At 39.7% G+C, this 18,600-nt stretch overlaps 1 protein-coding gene across 1 annotated transcript in view; it reads left to right on the forward strand.

Annotated features, from left to right (window-relative positions):
- Drp1 (dynamin related protein 1) overlaps nucleotides 1-18,600 on the forward strand; it is a 430,863-nt gene that overhangs the window by 339,216 nt on the left and 73,047 nt on the right. Inside the window, exon 10 of the mRNA XM_067141108.1 lies at nucleotides 14,322-14,522. Coding sequence (XP_066997209.1) covers nucleotides 14,322-14,522 — 201 coding nt within the window. The remainder of the gene's footprint in view (nucleotides 1-14,321; nucleotides 14,523-18,600) is intronic.

Below are 18,600 nucleotides of genomic sequence, written 5' to 3' on the forward strand. Positions count from 1 at the left end.
GATTTATCCATTGAAAGTGTCTTCTTATGACCCTATTGTGCTCTCTAGAAACTGAGATTCTTCAGGATTCAAAGTGGTCGAGTGGTGAGAGTACCTGACAGACTTGATTTGTAAGCAAGGGTTTTGTATTTGTTGGTATAGTTGACTAGCCTTCTGCTACTCAGGGTCATAGTATGTTACATCAGACTTCGCTGTTGACACTGTCAGCCATGTACCAGTAGTTCCGTCTGCTGAACACTTAAGAAGAAAAAAAACAATTGAATGTAGTAATGGCTACTATGTTTGTGTTATATAAAGTGACGTAGGTTGTGAAAAGAAGTTTTTTTTTTCTTCATTAAATTCAGTGCAGACAAGCTTCAATTTTCAATTGTAAGACTTCCTTAAAAATGTGCCTGTGTGTAATGGTATTACTCAACAGGTGGTTTCATCCAGTTTGTCTGAGTTAAATCATGCAGATACACAATATTGCTCCAGTTTTTAAAATCATTACAGTATTGGGGTGCTGCAAATATTAATATTCCCAGTTTCCTATTGGTCTAGTTAAAATACAATTTTTCCCACTCCTGTGTGTTTGTTCGGTAGTGCCTACGGTACAAAAATTGTGACTTTCTGTCAGATGTGCGATATTACAGTCGCAGCGACGACATAAAATTATGACATACAAAATTTCTGTTATACATCCCGTCCCTCTACCAAAGCAACCAAACTTTCTGTGACACTGCATGGTGTCACACTATATTTTATGTTGCAAAAAAAAGTGTGTTGCCATAAAGTGTCACATATGACCCTGGTAAAATGTGATACAGTTTACTTAGTAAATCATATAAATATATTCCAGTATTGTGTAAACAGTCTACATTGCATATAATTGCTTTTATCGCATGAACTTGGTTGTCTGTGTAGGGATTATAAACACAATACTTTCCTGATTACCCGTGTACGGACTGTCCTAATGGGATATTTTAAAGCAGGCCTCATGAAAATTTGTGAACTGCAAATTTTAAAATGATGTAAGGAAAAGCTCTGCTTAACAGAAAATCAAACAAATAAAAGTCAATGTTTTGCGATGTGAAGTGTATGAATCATGAACATACACAAAACAATATGAAATTCATTTTACAAGTCAAATGGTGGATGATTATATCAGTGCCATTTGGTTAATAGAGCACACTCCTGGCCCTACTAACTGCTGTGTTTGGCAGCACAGTTTTCTTTATAAGCAGTATTTTCTTCACTCCACAACTTAGAAAATTGCAAGGCATCCAAGGATTTTCTCGGCTTGCAGAGAAATTAACCAACGAAAGTTATAATCCCTGACCCAGCCAGGAATCAAACCCAGAACTCCTATGACCAAAGGGCAGCATGCTAAGCCCCCTGTCACACAGAGCATCGAACGATCAAGAGGAACCCACTGACATCGAGTATTAACGACTAAATTCATTTACCTTGTTATACTGGTTATCGATCGAGAGGGATCAACTGAATGTAGGATGCTAAAAGGTTTGTTTTGTCACCTATTCAATACATATAAATTTTACAATTTAGGAATTTATTATTGATTCCACTTGAGACATGTTTCGCCCTTCATTGAGGGCATCATCAGTCAAATTATCTCCTCAAGGCAAAAATCAGGTACCTGGTTAGTAGTTGACATGCACAAATTAATACATATTATTAATACACATTACAAAAATTTAGTAAGAGAAACAGTTGTACAATAGTGATGGTTGAACATATAGGTTTATAGAATAAGAAGTCAGCACCAATGCGTAAAATTAAAACAGTAGAGTTCGGCAGTGGTGCTCTGGAGAACAGTTGACGCAATCATAGGAAAATATGAAGTTTTAAAAATATTTACATTATAACAATCAAGGGAGAAAGGGTGTAGTGCTCGGCGTCAATGTTTGTAACCAAAAATTAATGTCAATGGTTGGTAACTATACAGTATTTACATTGTCCAATTGAACAGTTGAGAATTTTACAATTTATATACATATTTACACAAGAGCAGCTTGGTGAGCAAGGATATAAAAAAAATCTAGTACCAAGTGCGTCCTGTTGTTTTAAAGGTTGGAAGAAGAATGTAGCATTGACATTTCAGAAATTTGCAGAGTGGTTTATCTTAGTTAAAATCACCGGGGGTAGGGAAATATTCCATAGCCAAATGAGGTTTATAGGCATCAAGCTGAAAGTTGTCTGGTTGCAGCACCAAATTACAGGAAAAGTATAAGTTCTGAGGAAAGGCTGACTGTATCGTTAAATTCAATATTCACAACGATTTTTTATGGTTTAAAGTCAGAAGCGATGTTCACCTCTGAAACAACTATGTCCGTGGTAAAATATATCAAATAGAAGATTAGTGGCAGGTACATTTCTTTGCATTCTACAGGTTGCTAATAAAGTATTGATAAAAAAAGGACTGAAAACAATGGGTGCATTTATGTACTACAACAATTTGAATTCATAATTTGAAGGTACTATAATTAACAGTGGAAATATATTTATTTAGGCCTACAGGTTTCTGGACATTGGTGACTCATACATGTCTGCATCTTACAGATTTAGGATTCCTCACAATACATCAGTGGATTTATTCCTATTATATGTGATGCCATTCATAGAGCATTGCAGCCAGAATTCTTGACAGGGTGAAAATTGCAACATAAGCCTTCAACAGTGGCTCATAGTACTTCCAATATAAGACTAAAACCATTTATGCTTTTTTTTTTTTTTTTTTTTTTTTTTTTTTTTTTTTTTTTTTTTTTTTTAAATAATGCTGGGTCTTGGGACATAATTACTGTCTTTTCAAATGATATTTTGAGGTGTTAGGTGTTTATTAGATGGAGGTTAACAGCTTTTTTTTATTTTTTATTTTCATACCACTTGGTGAGACCCCACCTACCAAAATAATAGATGATGGTGATTGTTGTTTAAAGGGGCCTAACATCAAAGGTCATCAGCCGACAAAATAATAGACATATCAAGAAATGCTTCCAGTCAAAATTTACATTACCTAATGTAGAAATAGTGTGTCAAGTTTCATTACAATCCTGTAAATAATTTTGAAAGAAAGGAAAATGCACACATGTTCTGTATATTGTGAAAATGAGAAAAACAAGGAAAAGCAATGGAGTTCCTTACACTGTTTCTCTCCCTCATGATCCTCTGCAAATCTCGTGTTGCCTCTCCTCTTCTTTGTTATTGTGCCATTTTAAGAATAGTAGAATATTTCTTTCATGACAAGCATGTTGCTGAATTTCTGAACTGTCTTTCGTGCAAGGAATCCAGGTCCAAATCCAAACTTTGCAAGAATGACAATCCTATCTTAATTTATATCATTGAAGACTACAGCAGCTTCAAAAGCAGCTAATTTTACCAAATGGCTGTGAAGAAAGGTTATCTACGGACATCTCTTCCAAAGTAAAATATTTAAATTCTCATTAGGGTTCTGTGTATTCACATATGTGTACATTTCTTGAGGAGTTCAGGCGAGGCTAGTGCTCTGTACACTAGCTTAATAACTATAGGAAAAGCTTCTGGAATATCGTTCTTATGAGTAAATTGGCAGTGTAATAGACTGATACTTGTCACAACTACATGTAAATTACACATAAGGTCTTGTTTATTACCCTCAGCACTATTAGTAAACTACTATCTCCCCAAACTTTGCCCTGGCAAGCTGATCTAATTGCTCACTTGGCAATAATAAACCTATTAATCTAAATCCTGCACTTCCATCCAAGTTACTGCTAAACTCCTTGGTACAGAGTGACAACTTTTTCCACAAAGGTCTGGTAGGTCTTTCTTTCCTACCTCAGTTATTGTTCATATGTATCTTTTTTACTGATGTGAACACTACCAAGCCTATCTATCCATCCTGAAATACTTACTGTATGAATCAGTTGAAGGAAAATGAAACCTTTGCCTTCAATTTCACCAAAAATGAAAACCTAACACTGCAAACAATAATAGGTGCACCCCCTGTGGGCCCTTACCTGAGTCCTGGCATTGCTTCCACTTACTTGTGCTAGGCTCCTCACTTTCTTCTATCCTGCCCAACCTCCCTTGGTCAACTCTTGTTCTATTCTGCCGCGACAGTATTAGTGCATTTGAGGCCTAGGGAGTCTTTAGTTTTCTCGCTCTTCATGGCCCTTGCCTTTCTTCGTCCGTTACTTCCTTTTTCCAAGTGACGGATCCCATCTTTTTCTTCATTTTTCCTCTGTTTACCCCCTGTGGGTGGGGGATGCAAATGAAAAATACACCCACGGTATCCCCTGCGTGTCATGAGAGGTGACTAAAATGGGCGACCAAGGGAACATTGCGTAAGAACCATAAAACTACTTTTGATTAGTACCATCTTGCGGAGAACACCAAGGGTCGCCTTTACTTGTGGGTAGTACCACTATATTAGGTACACCAGAGGTTTGTGGTTAGTAGTAGCAGAGAGTGGTTCACTGTGGGTTTCCAGTACTCGTGATTACTATCATTGTGAGCAACACCATGGGTCTGGACGTTGCCTGTGATTAGTACCACTATATGAACGACACTGAGGGTCTGCGTTGCCTGTGATTAGTACCCACTATGTGAGGAACACCATGGGAATACCAGCATCCGTGATTAGTACACGTAGGTGAGGAACACCATCAGTTTGCGTTGCCTATGAGTGGCGCCATTATGTGAGAAACACCGTAGGTCTGCGTCAACTGTACGACGTATAATACTTGTGAGTTGTACCATCATGTGTGGAATACCGTGAGTCTACGCTACTTTTGATTAGTACCCCAACATGACAAATACCATGGTTCTACTTTACTAGCGATAAGTACTATTATGAGGGGCCATTGACCTGCATTTTGGACCCCTTTAGCCAACAAGCCTCCTCGATTCAGGATTGTGCATTAGAAGTCGTCCCTTGGTCAGAAATACTATTTTTTATGTTACTTTTGGGTCGGATCCATTGATTGTTTTAAATTCATATCCCTCCATTCATTCTTCATGAAATTTTTTATTTTAGTCAGTGGATGATTTTGAACTTTTAATTTGTCATTACATATCATACCATTAGGGGCCGATGACCTTCGATGTTAGGCCCCTTAAAACAACAAGCAATAATAGGTGCTAATAACAAGCACATTGCTTTCCATTTTTAGAAGTGAAGAGTATGCCTTTCTAACAAGTAAATACTATGGTCGTTTACAGTAGAATGTTATTTAGGGCTATTGCTCAGGTGGTAAATGAATTCATTTTGCTATAGCTTACATTGCTTGTCAAAACTGTTTGTAAATACTGATTATATAAAATAATCTTTGGCGGAGTAGGGTGCATGGCTCTTGTAAGATCTCGAATTAACTTACAGGGTAATTAATCTACTCAATCTTTTATTACAAGCATGTGACTGTCATATGAATATATTTTTTTATAAATATGTACAAATCTGCCATCATATCCCCTTAACGTCACTTCACATCACAAAATTTTAATCTACAAAACTTTGGTAGAAACACCTGTCAAAATAGTTACAAATTAATTTTTCACCTTTGTTTTTCATTGTTTACATGGATCTACAGCACAAGAAATAAAAGAATGGGTCTACCTTGATGCCTTCGGTAGGCCTATATGTTATTAATAAGATATAAGTAACAGACATGAAAGTAGTGAGAATGATTGCTGGTGCAAACAGGTATTAATGGCAGGAGGGTGCTTGGAATGAGGAGATAAAAGCTAAGTTACAAAGGTATAAGGTGGCAGGGAGGGATTCTGTTAGGTATAACTGTAGTAAGAAGTTTGGCTTATGCAAACGACTTGGTCTACTGAAACCGTGCAGTCTAATATCTTGCAACTTTAAAAAAGATGCAATGAATATGACATGAAAATTAGTCTTTTCAAGACTAAAGTGATGGCAGTAGGGAAGGCATCTAAAAGAGAACTGAATGTCATGTTGGTCAGTAGCGTAGCCAGGATTTCAGTTTGGGGGGGGGGGCCATTCATCCAGAATTTTATTTTGATAGGTGTCCAAAGTTCCATAGTTTAGGTGGTGTAGAATACCGAAAAAGGAAATGAGTGCCCTTGGATCCAGGTAAGAGTGGTTGATTCGTGCGGATTCCGGAAGCTAATAGTAATTTCCTTATTATTATTCTTCCCCACTTTTCCCACATCTGTGGGGTCGCGGGTGCGAACTGTGTCGCATGTGTGGATTTGGCCCTGTTTTACGGCCGGATGTCCTTCCAGTAGCCAACCCTATGTAGAGGGATGTAATCAGTGTTGTGTGCTTCTTTGGTGGTTGGTAGTGTGGTATGTTGTCTGAATATGAATATGTTGGAACAAACACCCAGTCCCCAGCCAGAAAAATTAATCAGATGCGATTAAAATCCCCGATCCAGTCGGGAATCGAACCCGGGACCGTCTGAAGCGATGGCCTCAACACTGATCATTCAGCCAATGTGTCGGACTCCGGAAGCTAATATTGATGTACATTATGTATAAAATGCTCAATAAAAGGATATTCGTTAAAACTCCTGGGGTGTCTGGACTCCTTGGACGACAACCCCCCCCCCCCCCTCTCATTCCCCGGCTACCTCTGTTACTCACATCCGAGCACAACTGCAGCATTTCATATATTCCGAGTACAAGTGAAATGAATGCAAGAGTAAACGGTTTGAGTAAGGATGCAATATTCTGGTTTAGAATAAATACGGTAATGCTATTATAATAATCGTCATGTGATAAGCAATAAAGAAATGACATTGAAATACAAATAATGCGGCAAAGATATACACATGCGCGTCGAATACAGGTTTCCCGTCCTTCTTTTCCATGGCTAGATGATGAAGGCAAGAGAATGATGGCCCACCGTGACTCGTTATTTCGACATTATAAACAAACCCTAGATGACACAGACTTCGAATCTAACCGCATCTTAAGAAATCGCACAAAGCAGTTATCAGAATTTTTTTTTTAAAGTATATATATTCAGAATTTAGCTAACAACTTAAATTCTAATCGCGCACGGCACCAACTTCGAGCTCTGGGAATAGGAAAACATCAACAGAGACAGATTCCACTTGACGAACTGAACGATTACTTTAGTAGAATAAATATTCACCCTACCTCAATTAACTGCACCAACTCACCGCCCTCCCCTCCAGCCAATCCAATATTCACATTTCACAGTGTCACAGAAAATCAGGTTAAAAGGCTTTGTACTCGATTAAATCAAAGACTACAGGTGTAGATGATATTCCTATTACTTTTATACATAACATTATGGGTGCTATCTCGCCTATACTGACGCACATACTGAACTACTGTTTACTAAACGGAACTTTCCCTACTGTCTGGAAAACAGCCAATATTATATTGGTACCAAAGAGTTTAGACCCACAATCACCCTCTGACTATCGTCCTATGTCCGTACTCCCTGCGCTTTCTAAAGACTTTGAACGTTTAGTATACGAGGACGTTCTGGAATACCTAAATAAAAATGCTCCTTTGGACCCTACCCAATCTGGATTTGAGAAGGTTCACAGTACCGCGAACAGCACTTTTGAAGGTTAGTGAAGACAGAAACGCTATGGACAAACGACTGCTCACTATACGTATCCTTCTGGACTTCAGTAGCGCCTTTGACACTATAGTAATTCTGACTATCCTAAAGAAAATGGAACTGCTAAATTTCGACCTGGATGCGTTTAATTGAGTAACCGTCAACAGCGTGTAACAATAAACGACAAGGCCTCTAAATGGGAAATGAAACTTAGTGTTGCCCCGCAGGGCAGTATTCTACGGCCCCTAATTTTCTGTATTTAAATCAATGACATACCATCTGTGACAGGAAATAACACACATGACCTCTGTGCTAACGATCTTCAAATACATCGGCACTGCAAAACAAGATATTGACAGGGACCTCCGACGACTCAGTGTATATGCACAACGAAGCTCTCTTATACTAAACTGCAAAAGAAATCGAACAATTATAATTGGATTACGAAAATTACTGAGCTGCTCAAACAATGTCGCAATCCCGCCTATCCTACTGAATGGTAAGATTATTCCCTACAGTGAAACGGTTAAAAATCACAGCGTAATGATGAATGAAACAGTTGATTGGTCTGATCACATGAAAGAAATACGTAAAAAGAGTTTTGGAGTTCTTCACCATCTTAAACGGCAGAGGAATGTATTTCCATTTGAGCTACAGGCCAAACTAATACAGACACTCATTCTCCCTATTCTTGACTATTGTGACGTCGTTTTAGTTGACATGACGAGAGAAGAAACACTTAAACTTCAACGACCGCTGAATACCTGCCTGCGATTTATTTACAATATCGGGTATGATGGTCATATCACCCCATATTATCAGGCTGTCTCATGGCTGATGTCTGCTAAACTTCGGCAGCTACACACTTTAACGATGGTGATCAGAGTGGTAGCTGGAAGTCAGCCAATGTATATTTCTTCTAAATTCATCTTTTTATCATCATTTCACAACTTAAATACACGTTCTAGATTCATTCTTTCTATTCCACTCCACCGCACGAATAAAATTAATAGATCATTTGTGGTGACTGTCGCCAGATTATGGAATTCCCTACCAGTTCAGGCCAGAGAAACTAGTTTTTTAAATCACGATTTAAGGTCACCTGCCGAGACTACCTGGTGAGGACAGCTGACTGAATGGTTGAAGTATGTGTGCGTTCCTGAGGATTAGCCATTGTTAAGAGTTTTTAATATTAATTAGTTCTAATATTAATTTAGTAAGTAATTTATTTAAATTTATTTTCAATTATCTTAATTTATGTTGTTTTAACTATTTTAAGTATCTCAGTATTTTATTTAAGATTCTGATTAGTATGTGGTTAAGTGTACGAGAGGGCCTGGAGCCCTAACTTCGCCACTGTACTGAAGGCACTAATAAATAAACAAACAAACAAACAAATATATAATGTAAACCATATGGGGATAGATATTTTGTTAGTTGGTAAAGAAAAATACACGTTACAACATATGCTATGTAGGGTTTACCTTGTCCTATTAGTTTCCAACGTGGTTAGGGCCATGCAGCTGTGAGCTTGCATCCGGGAGATAGTGGATTCGAACCCCACTGTCGGCAGCCCTGAAAATGTTTTCCCGTGGTTTCCCCATTTTCACACCAAGCAAATGCTGGGACTGTACCTTAATTATTAAGGCCACGGCCGCTTCCTTCCCACTCCTAAGCCTTTCCTATCCCACCGTCACCATAAGACCTATCTGTGTCGGTGCGACGTTAAGTAAATTGTTAATTACTTTCCCTCGCAAGCCTAGGATACAGAATATAGTAGTATAAAGTTAGAGTTTTATGATGCTAATATTCGTATGTAAAATTTTTATTGACGTGCCAGAAACCAACGACACTGAGCTGTTGCAATTTCAACACCGTTTTAAGGGTTACCGATCCAAGCCGGGATTTGAACCTGCGAACTCAGACTCAGAAGGACAGTGATTCAACCAACTGAGCCACATGAAAAGGAGGTGTTTGTGATTATTGTTATAAATAGATGCAGTTAGTATTTTTACAAAGGTTTTATGAGGAGCATTTATTAAGGCGTAAGTTTTCTTACTGTCCTAAATGCACGAGGCCGGACAGAAGAACTAGCTGGAAGCTAAGGAGCCTTGCAGGGGTGTTGCTTCCTTCTCTGTTCACTTTTCCAAACCAAACTCCATGGCGTAAGAGCCCCGAAGGGCCATCGCCTACCAAGCGACCGCTGTTCAGCCCGGAGGCCTGCAGATTACGAGATATCGTGTGGTCAGCACGACGAATCCTCTCCGCCGTTTTCCCCGGCTTTCTAGACCGGGGCCGTCATCTCACCATCAGATAGCTCCTCAATTATAAACACGTGGGCTGAGTGTACCTCGAACCAGCCCTCATATCCAGGTAAAAGTCCCTGACCTGGCCGGGAATCGAACCCGGGGCCTCCGGTAAGAGGCAGGCACGCAACCCCTACACCGTGGGGCCGGCTGGTTACTTTTAGGTATCCTTATTTTTTAATTTGACTTAAGGCTCGATTCCCGGCACTGACAGAGTTAAGAAAGGCATGGCATGAGGAGGATCCAGGCTTGTTTTTGGGTGCAGTAGAGTTTTCCTTGAGTCTCCCGTAATCGAAATATCTACGGCCTGGAAGGTAGTCACCTGTACGGGGTGTAGTAACAAAGTGGTTCCTTTTTTTAAGAAGACAAATTAATTGAAGATTCTACTTCCTCACAAACGAAAAACGATATTGTCAATTTTACGAACAGTTTCAGTAATGCAGCAGGTTTATGTTAAGAATACAGAAGCTATAATTGTACATGGTAACAATCAAAACCAACATCTACTGAAGATCCGTCACCGCACTCGGTAGGACCGGCTTTCTTTTCATATCCACCGGGCGAGTTGACCGTGCGGTTAGGGGCGCACACCTGTGTGCTTGCATCCAGGAGATAGTGGGTTCAAACACCACTGTCGGCAGCCCTAAATATGGTTTTCTATGGTTTCGCATTTTCACACCAGGCAAATGCTGGAGCTGTACCTTAATTAAGGCCACGGCCGCTTCTTCCCACTCTCAGCCCTTTCCTTTCCCATCGTCGCCATAAGACCTACGGTATGACGTAAAGCAAATTCTAAATTAAAAATATCTTTTCACAACCCCTTCCAAGGAAAAGTTGTATCCACATTACTGGCCACTGAAATTATTTTGTGGGTACGCCACTGCATTCACTCACCATTTAAGGTACAAGGTAAGTCCGAATAATGGTTGGATACTCAAAATACACCACCATAAATGATGCGGTTCTGGCTCAAAAGTCTATAAGGAAAGGTAAGGGACAGGATCTAGTGTTTTAAGTAGAATCCGTATCAATAGAGCGTGACTTCCCATTTAAAAAAATGTTTCATGCATCGACGGCGATTCAAGCCTGGGCCGTCCTGATGAGAAGATAGAACCACTGGAACTGAGTTATCACGCTCGCCAATTACAAAATATTTACCCGCACTTTTGATGGTGCCATTTGAGGTTCCAATCAGTCCCCGGGCATTTGACAAAATATATAGGCCTACCTTAAGCATGCATCCGCAATTGTCTTGCTAGTGTAAGAATAAAAAACTTTTTCATAACTTACCGAGGATGCACATAGTGTTGGCTTCTCAGTGACAGAACGGCCCCTCTTCAAAAATAAAGTTACTTATATGGCACAAAATGAGGAAATAACGTGCAGCTCACAATCCTGTCACAGTCTTCCCAACGCTGCAACTTAAACACAGCACATTTCTCAACCACGGTACAACCCGAGGATCCCTAGGACATTGTTGTTTCCTGGAACCGATGTGCCAAAGCTGACACGATGTTGTAAGCTTGCAACTGTTTCTGGCCGTCGCCTCCGTTACTCGGTGGTCACGTTCCGGCCCCCTACTGAGTAATCCCTTGCTAACTGCCACTTTCTTCATGTCTTGACATTTTTCAGCACACGGTTACATTCTCAATAGTGAGACCTCTACAGGGAAATATCCCCGCGCATCACAATCGTAAGTGTCTTTCTTCAAATATGGAGAATTATGTATGGCCCTATTGAGCCCTGCTAGTAGATTCTTGTCGCTATGTTAAATTAACATTTCGGTGTACGTTTTTAAGTTGTTCGTACCGTACGTAAAACAACGGCTGATCCTCGCTCTAGTTTCGGGAAATATTTTGGGGGGCGGCCCAGCCCCCCCCCTCTCCCCCTTGGCTACGCCAGTGATGTTGGTAATACAAAACTGGAACAGGTAGATAATTTCAAATATGTATTTAGGATGTGTATTCTCCCAGGATGGCAGTATAGTAAGCAACATTGAATATCGGTGCAGTAAACCTAATGCAATGAGCTTGTATATGCAATCAACAGTATTCTGTGAGAAGGCAGTCAGCTCCTGGACAAAACTTCTCTTATCTATACACTGGTCTGGTTTCACACCACCTGTGCTGTACAAACTAAGTGCAATGAGTTTGCAGTTGCGATCGACAGTATACCATAAGAAGGAATTCAGCTCTTGGGCAGAACTATCAATACACTGGTCTGGTTTCAGACCACCTGTGCTGTACAACTGCTTACTACATACACACAGAAAGAACCTACTACCAGTATTTCAAAATACTTTTTTTTTTTTTTTTTTTTTTGTAAAACATACATGTTTTACCACATAAAATATACAAATTAAGATGTTGTAATAATGCTAAGAATTAATAAAAATTGGAGTTAAGCTTACTTTCCAATCAGGTGCTAATACACATAACTCACTGAGGATTCCAATAAATATTGATAGATAAGTATAAAGAAAACTGATTTACCATAATTAAAAAGGTAGAACATTTCTCAAGGACATAAATTTTATTAGGTTCTTTCTTGGTCTAGCATTGTATACAACAGTTCCTGAATTTTAACTCTGAAAACCCTTTGACCTAGTTCACTCAGTCTTTCCATGTCATCGTGAAGACACTAAAAATATTGAATATGTTTTATTTTCAGTTTTCAGGATCTTTTCTAAATATATACTTAACACATTGCTGTCACTTTCAAATTTCTTTTTTTTTTTTTTTAACTGCTGGCAGAGCTTTTTGTAGAAGCAGAAGTCACTGGACTGGAAGTTGAAGTCCCTTCAATAATTTCTGAACTGTAGGAGTTAGACCCCTCCAGCACAAATTATTTCTGTCTCCTCCTCTATTTCAGCTTGGTGAGAAGGCTCTCCTACACCAGGTGCCACTTCCTTAGGTGTGTTTGTTATAGAACTGAAGAAATTAACAATATATTAACGCAGTTCTTCTAAATTGGAGCTACATTTTAGTCTGCACACAAGCCTTCTGTTCGAGAAATTAATAGTTTCAATAATTATTTTGTTAAGATGATTGTAAGGTTAGATTATATTATATTATATTATATTACTTTCAGTTATATATGATACATTAATGAACAGATGGATAGAACTTATGGCCTACAGACTGAATTTTCCCCTCACTCATTCACAACTAGAACACTGGTCTGTAGTGTAGGCCTACTTTTAAAAATAAATATAACAGAATTATACCTTCTTCCAGCAATAAAGGGTTCCAGAAAGTTGAGGGCATTGAAGTAGACCCATTTTTTGTTTTCTGTACAGCAGAACATGGGAGGGGAGGGAGGATGTTATCTCTCAAAGTTCGATACCCTGCCCTCAGAATTTGCCATATTTTGACAAAACTTTTTCCTGAAACAATGAATTAGAATATTGTGACAAAGAAAATATACACGTAGGCGTAGTACTTACGGCATACACTTGTTTGTCATTAAAGCGAACAATGGTGTTCATTTCATTAGGTACAGGATGGAGGTTAGGAAAGCACTGCTTATGTTGTCCTAACATTTCTTCAATTAAAGCATAAGAATGATAATTACTACTTCTCCTAGTGTAACTTTCTTTACCAATCTATTCCGTATAATATATTTTATCAATAATTAATCTAACATAACACTACTCACAACATAACCATAACAAATCTGATAATTACTTACCAGTTTTCGTCCCAATTCTCGGCGCTATAGAATGCCATACAAAATTCACGGTCTCCCTATTAGTATATCCAGGGAGTGTAGGATTATACAACAGTTTGTTTTCATACACTAGGCAAATTAATGTTTTGATTTCATCAACAGACCACAATGTTACGTCCGCCATTATCGAACGACTGCGACTGAAAAACGGACATGCTTGTTTTCACAAACCAATCGATCTTCATTTCTCGTAGTTGATCGCTGACGATCGATGCTGTGTGACTGGTGCCACTGTCCTCTGTAGGTTTGTTTCCTTAGTCGGTTGATCGCAGTCATTCGATCGATCTTGCGTGACAGCCCCCTAACCGTTTAGCCATGGAGCCAGACAGTCCATCTATAATACCTTGTTACAAATATTCTTCCCTCACATCAATTGACAATATCTTTATGCAGTGAAATCTATTCAGTCTCATAGGAGGCAGAATTTTAACTGTGAGAATTTGAAGGAAAAAATGCAGTAATTGAGCACTAAAGCTTTCAAGAAACAATATTTTGGTAATGCATAACATATTACTAAAAACTGTGTGTGTGTGTGAAATTTAGAAATTATATATTTTATGTTATTTTTCTAACATTATAGAGGGTAATTCACATGTTTTTTGCCTACCTCTTTCAACAGTTTTAAGTATATGAATATCTAGGCTCTATTCATGATTTTTAGGTTTGTGGATGATTGTACATTCCTGTGTTCTCATTTCTTTGGGTGTGTCTTTTTTATCTAATATTATTTATTCTCTTAATAGGTTGAAAATCTTGTTGCAATTGAGCTGGCTTATATAAATACAAAGCACCCAGACTTTCATAAAGATGCAGCTGTTGTATCATCTTTACTAAAAGCTGTTGAGGATGATGAGCGACAAATCAGGCCACCTAACAAAAGAAATATTGTTGCTATTAACTCTCCTTCAATCATAGCTGGAGACTTGGAAAAGGATATTCCAAAGGTAAGAATAATTTGATGTAGTTGCACCTTCCTATTTTCATATCTACTCATGGTTTGTGGTTTGGATTACTGTAGTCACATTCTAGATCGTGAACCATAGGCAAGTGGGTAAGTGGTCCTGAGAGTGTGCCACCTGGGCGACTGCCCTAAATGCAGATTAATGATTGATTGATTGATTGATTGATTGATTGATTGATTGATTGATTGATTGATTGATTGATTGATTGAGACAGGATACCAGTTACTAAGGAATGGCAGTGGGCATCTCGGACATGTTCCGAGTCATGGCCCTCCGTGTGCTCAGGCGGCTAGGACTGGTCCCTAACCCATTACGAGAGATTCTCACTTGGGCTATGTGTAAGTAAGGGTAGCATCCTGCTTCACAGAGTTTTCACCCAGCGCACTCAAAATGTATTAAGCAAGCCTTGCACGTATGGGAGTCCTGTAGTCCCACTTGCATTTGGCAGGTGAGGGACTGGTGGGAAAACTTGGCAAACGAAATGGAATTTGATGGAGAGCTGTCAATATTAATGGGGCTTATGGAAGGAAGAAAGAAAGTAGAACTGGCTGAGTGAACAAATAGGATGCATCTGGATGTGCTGGGAGTAAATGATACTGGGGTAAGGGAAGATAATGAGGAAGAGATAGGAGATTATAAAGTGTGCTTGATAGGTGTTATAAAGGGAAGGTCAGAGTGTGGGGTAGGGCTGTTCATTAGGAATACTATTGCACGCAACATAGTTTCTGTTAGGCACATTAATGAGCAAAAGATGTGGGTAGATTTGGCAGTTGAAGGAATTAGGATGAGAATTTTCTCAGTTATTCACCATGTGAGGGTGCAGATGAGGGTGGAGTTCACAAAATTTATGAAGCATTGAGTGACCTCATAGTCAGGATGAACAGCAAAGATGGGACATTGCTAATGTGTGATTTCAATGCAAGAGTTGAAAATTGAACTGAAGGATACAAAAGGGTGATTGGTAATTATGGGGAAAATATGGAAGCTTATAGGAATGGGAAGCATTTGCTGGACTTCTGTGCTAGTATGGGTTTAGCAGTTATGAATACATTCTTCAAGCATAAGGTTATTCACTGCTACACGTGGGAAGGTAGGGGCACAAGATCCTTAATAGAGTATATTTTAAGCACCTTTGAATTCAGGAAATCTGTTTGGAATGTGCAGGTTTTCCGGGGATTTATCGATGATACAGATTCTCTGATCTGTAGTGAACTCGGAGTATCTCTAGGTCTAGGATAGAGACAGTGAAATCTGTCTGCAGACAAATAAGGGTAAAAGTTCCAAACAATGGACAGTAAGCAGGTTCAGGGTGTAGAAGGAGAATGGGTGGCATACAGGGATGCTGTAGTGGAAACAGCAAGGGAATACCTAGGAACAACTATGTGTGAAGACTGGGAAAAGCAAACATCTTGGTGGAATGATTGAGATCAGCTTGCAAACATAGAAAGAAGACATATCAGAAATGGCTCCAAAGAAGGACTGATGCAGACAGGGAATTGTACATGGAAGAAAGAAACAGAGTGAAACAAATAGTTGTTGAATCCAAAAATAAATTGTGGGAAGATTTTGATAATAGCCTGAAAAGGCAACAGGGAAACCTTTGTGAACGGTATTAAAGAATCTTAGAAAGGAGGGAAAATGGAAATGAATAGTTTTTTGTGTAACTCAGGTTGAACTCATAGATCCCAGGGAACCACTGGACAGGTGGAGGGAATATTTTGAAAATCTTCTCAGAATAAAAGGAAATCTTCCTGGTAACGTTGCCAACAACTGTGTTAATGGGGAGGAGGACATTGATGTCGATGAAACTACGCTTGATGAAGTGGAAAGGAGGGTGAAATATAGTGGGGGACCAGAGATGAAATGGCTTCATAGAGTAATAAGATTACATGGAGTGTTAGTATGATACCTTCTGGTTGGACGAAAGCAGTAATTGCACCTATCCATAAGCAAGGGAACAGGAAAGGTTGCAACAATTATTGAGGTATCTCATTGATCAGTATACCCGGCAAAGTATTCACTGGCATCTTGGAAGGGAGGGTATGATCAGTGGTTGAGAGGAAGCTGGATGTAAACCAGTGGCTTCAGACCTCAGAAGGGCTGTCAGGATCAGATTTTCATTATGCGCCAGGTAATTGAAAAATGCTACGAGAGAAATAGACTGTTATGTTTGTTTCGTAGATCTAGAGAAAGCATATGACAGAGTACGAAGGGAAAATATGTTCACCATACTGGGGGACTATGGGATCAAGGGTAGATTATTAAAATCAATCAAAGACATTTATGATGACAATTGGGCTGCAGTGAGAATTTATGGTAGAAAGAGTTCTTGACTGCAGATACTGACAGGGGTTAGACAAGGCTGTAATCTTTCACCTTTGTTGTTCATAGTTTACATGGATCATCTGCTAAAAGGCATAAAGTGGTAGGGAGGGATTCAGTCAGATGGTAATGTAGTAAGCAGTCGGCCAATGCTGACGATTGGCCTTAATGGTAGGTTATGCTGGAAGCCTGCAGTCTAATATCTTAGAACTTAGAAGTAGGCCAAAGAGTGTGGCATGAAAATTGGCCTTTCCAAGACTAAATTGATATCAGTAGGCAAGAAACCAGAGAGAACTGAATGTCAGGTTGGTGATACAAAGCTGGAACAGGTAGATATCAAGTGTTTAGGATGTGTGTTCTCCCAGGATGGTAGTATAGTAAGTGAGATTGAATCAAGGTGCAGTAAATCTAATGCAGTGAGCTTGCAGTTGCGATCATCAGTATTCCGTAAGAAGCAAGTCAGCCCCCGGTCGAAAACTCTCTTCAGGTCAGTCTGCTTTCAGACCAACTTTGTTTTACGGGAGTGAAAGCAGGGTGGACTTAGAATATCTTATTCATAAGTTAGAAGTAACAGACATGAAATGAGCGAGAATGATTGCTGGTACAAACAGGTGGGAACAATTTCAGGAGGGAATGAGGAGGTAAAGGGTATGTTATAAATGAACTCGATGGATGAAGCTGTACGCATAAAACAGCTTCAGTGGTGGGGTCGTGTGAGGCGAATGGATGAGGATAGGTTACCTAGGAGAATAATGGACTCTGTTATGGAGGGTAAGAGAAGTAGAGGTAGACCAAGACGACAATGGTTAGAATCAGTTTCTAATGATTTAAAGATAAGAGGTATAGAACTAAACGAGGGCACAAATAAAGAATTTTGGCGGCATTTAGTAAATTCACAGAATCTTGTAGGCGGAACGCTGAAAGGCATAACAGTCTATAATGAAGATGGATGGATGGATGGATGGATGGATGGATGGATGGATGGATGGATGGATGGATGGATGGATGGATGGATGGATGGATGGATGGATGGATGGATGGATGGATGGATGGATGGATGGATGGATGGATGGATGGATGGATGGATGGATGGATGGATGGATGGATGGATGGATGGATGGATGGATGGATGGATGGATGGATGGATGGATGGATGGATGGATGGATGGATGGATGGATGGATGGATGGATGGATGGATGGATGGATGGATGGATGGATGGATGGATGGATGGATGGATGGATGGATGGATGGATGGATGGATGGATGGATGGATGGATGGATGGATGGATGGATGGATGGATGGATGGATGGATGGATGGATGGATGGATGGATGGATGGATGGATGGATGGATGGATGGATGGATGGATGGATGGATGGATGGATGGATGGATGGATGGATGGATGGATGGATGGATGGATGGATGGATGGATGGATGGATGGATGGATGGATGGATGGATGGATGGATGGATGGATGGATGGATGGATGGATGGATGGATGGATGGATGGATGGATGGATGGATGGATGGATGGATGGATGGATGGATGGATGGATGGATGGATGGATGGATGGATGGATGGATGGATGGATGGATGGATGGATGGATGGATGGATGGATGGATGGATGGATGGATGGATGGATGGATGGATGGATGGATGGATGGATGGATGGATGGATGGATGGATGGATGGATGGATGGATGGATGGATGGATGGATGGATGGATGGATGGA

This window comes from Anabrus simplex, chromosome 2, assembly GCF_040414725.1.
Source record: "Anabrus simplex isolate iqAnaSimp1 chromosome 2, ASM4041472v1, whole genome shotgun sequence".
Classification (NCBI taxonomy): domain Eukaryota; kingdom Metazoa; phylum Arthropoda; class Insecta; order Orthoptera; family Tettigoniidae; genus Anabrus; species Anabrus simplex.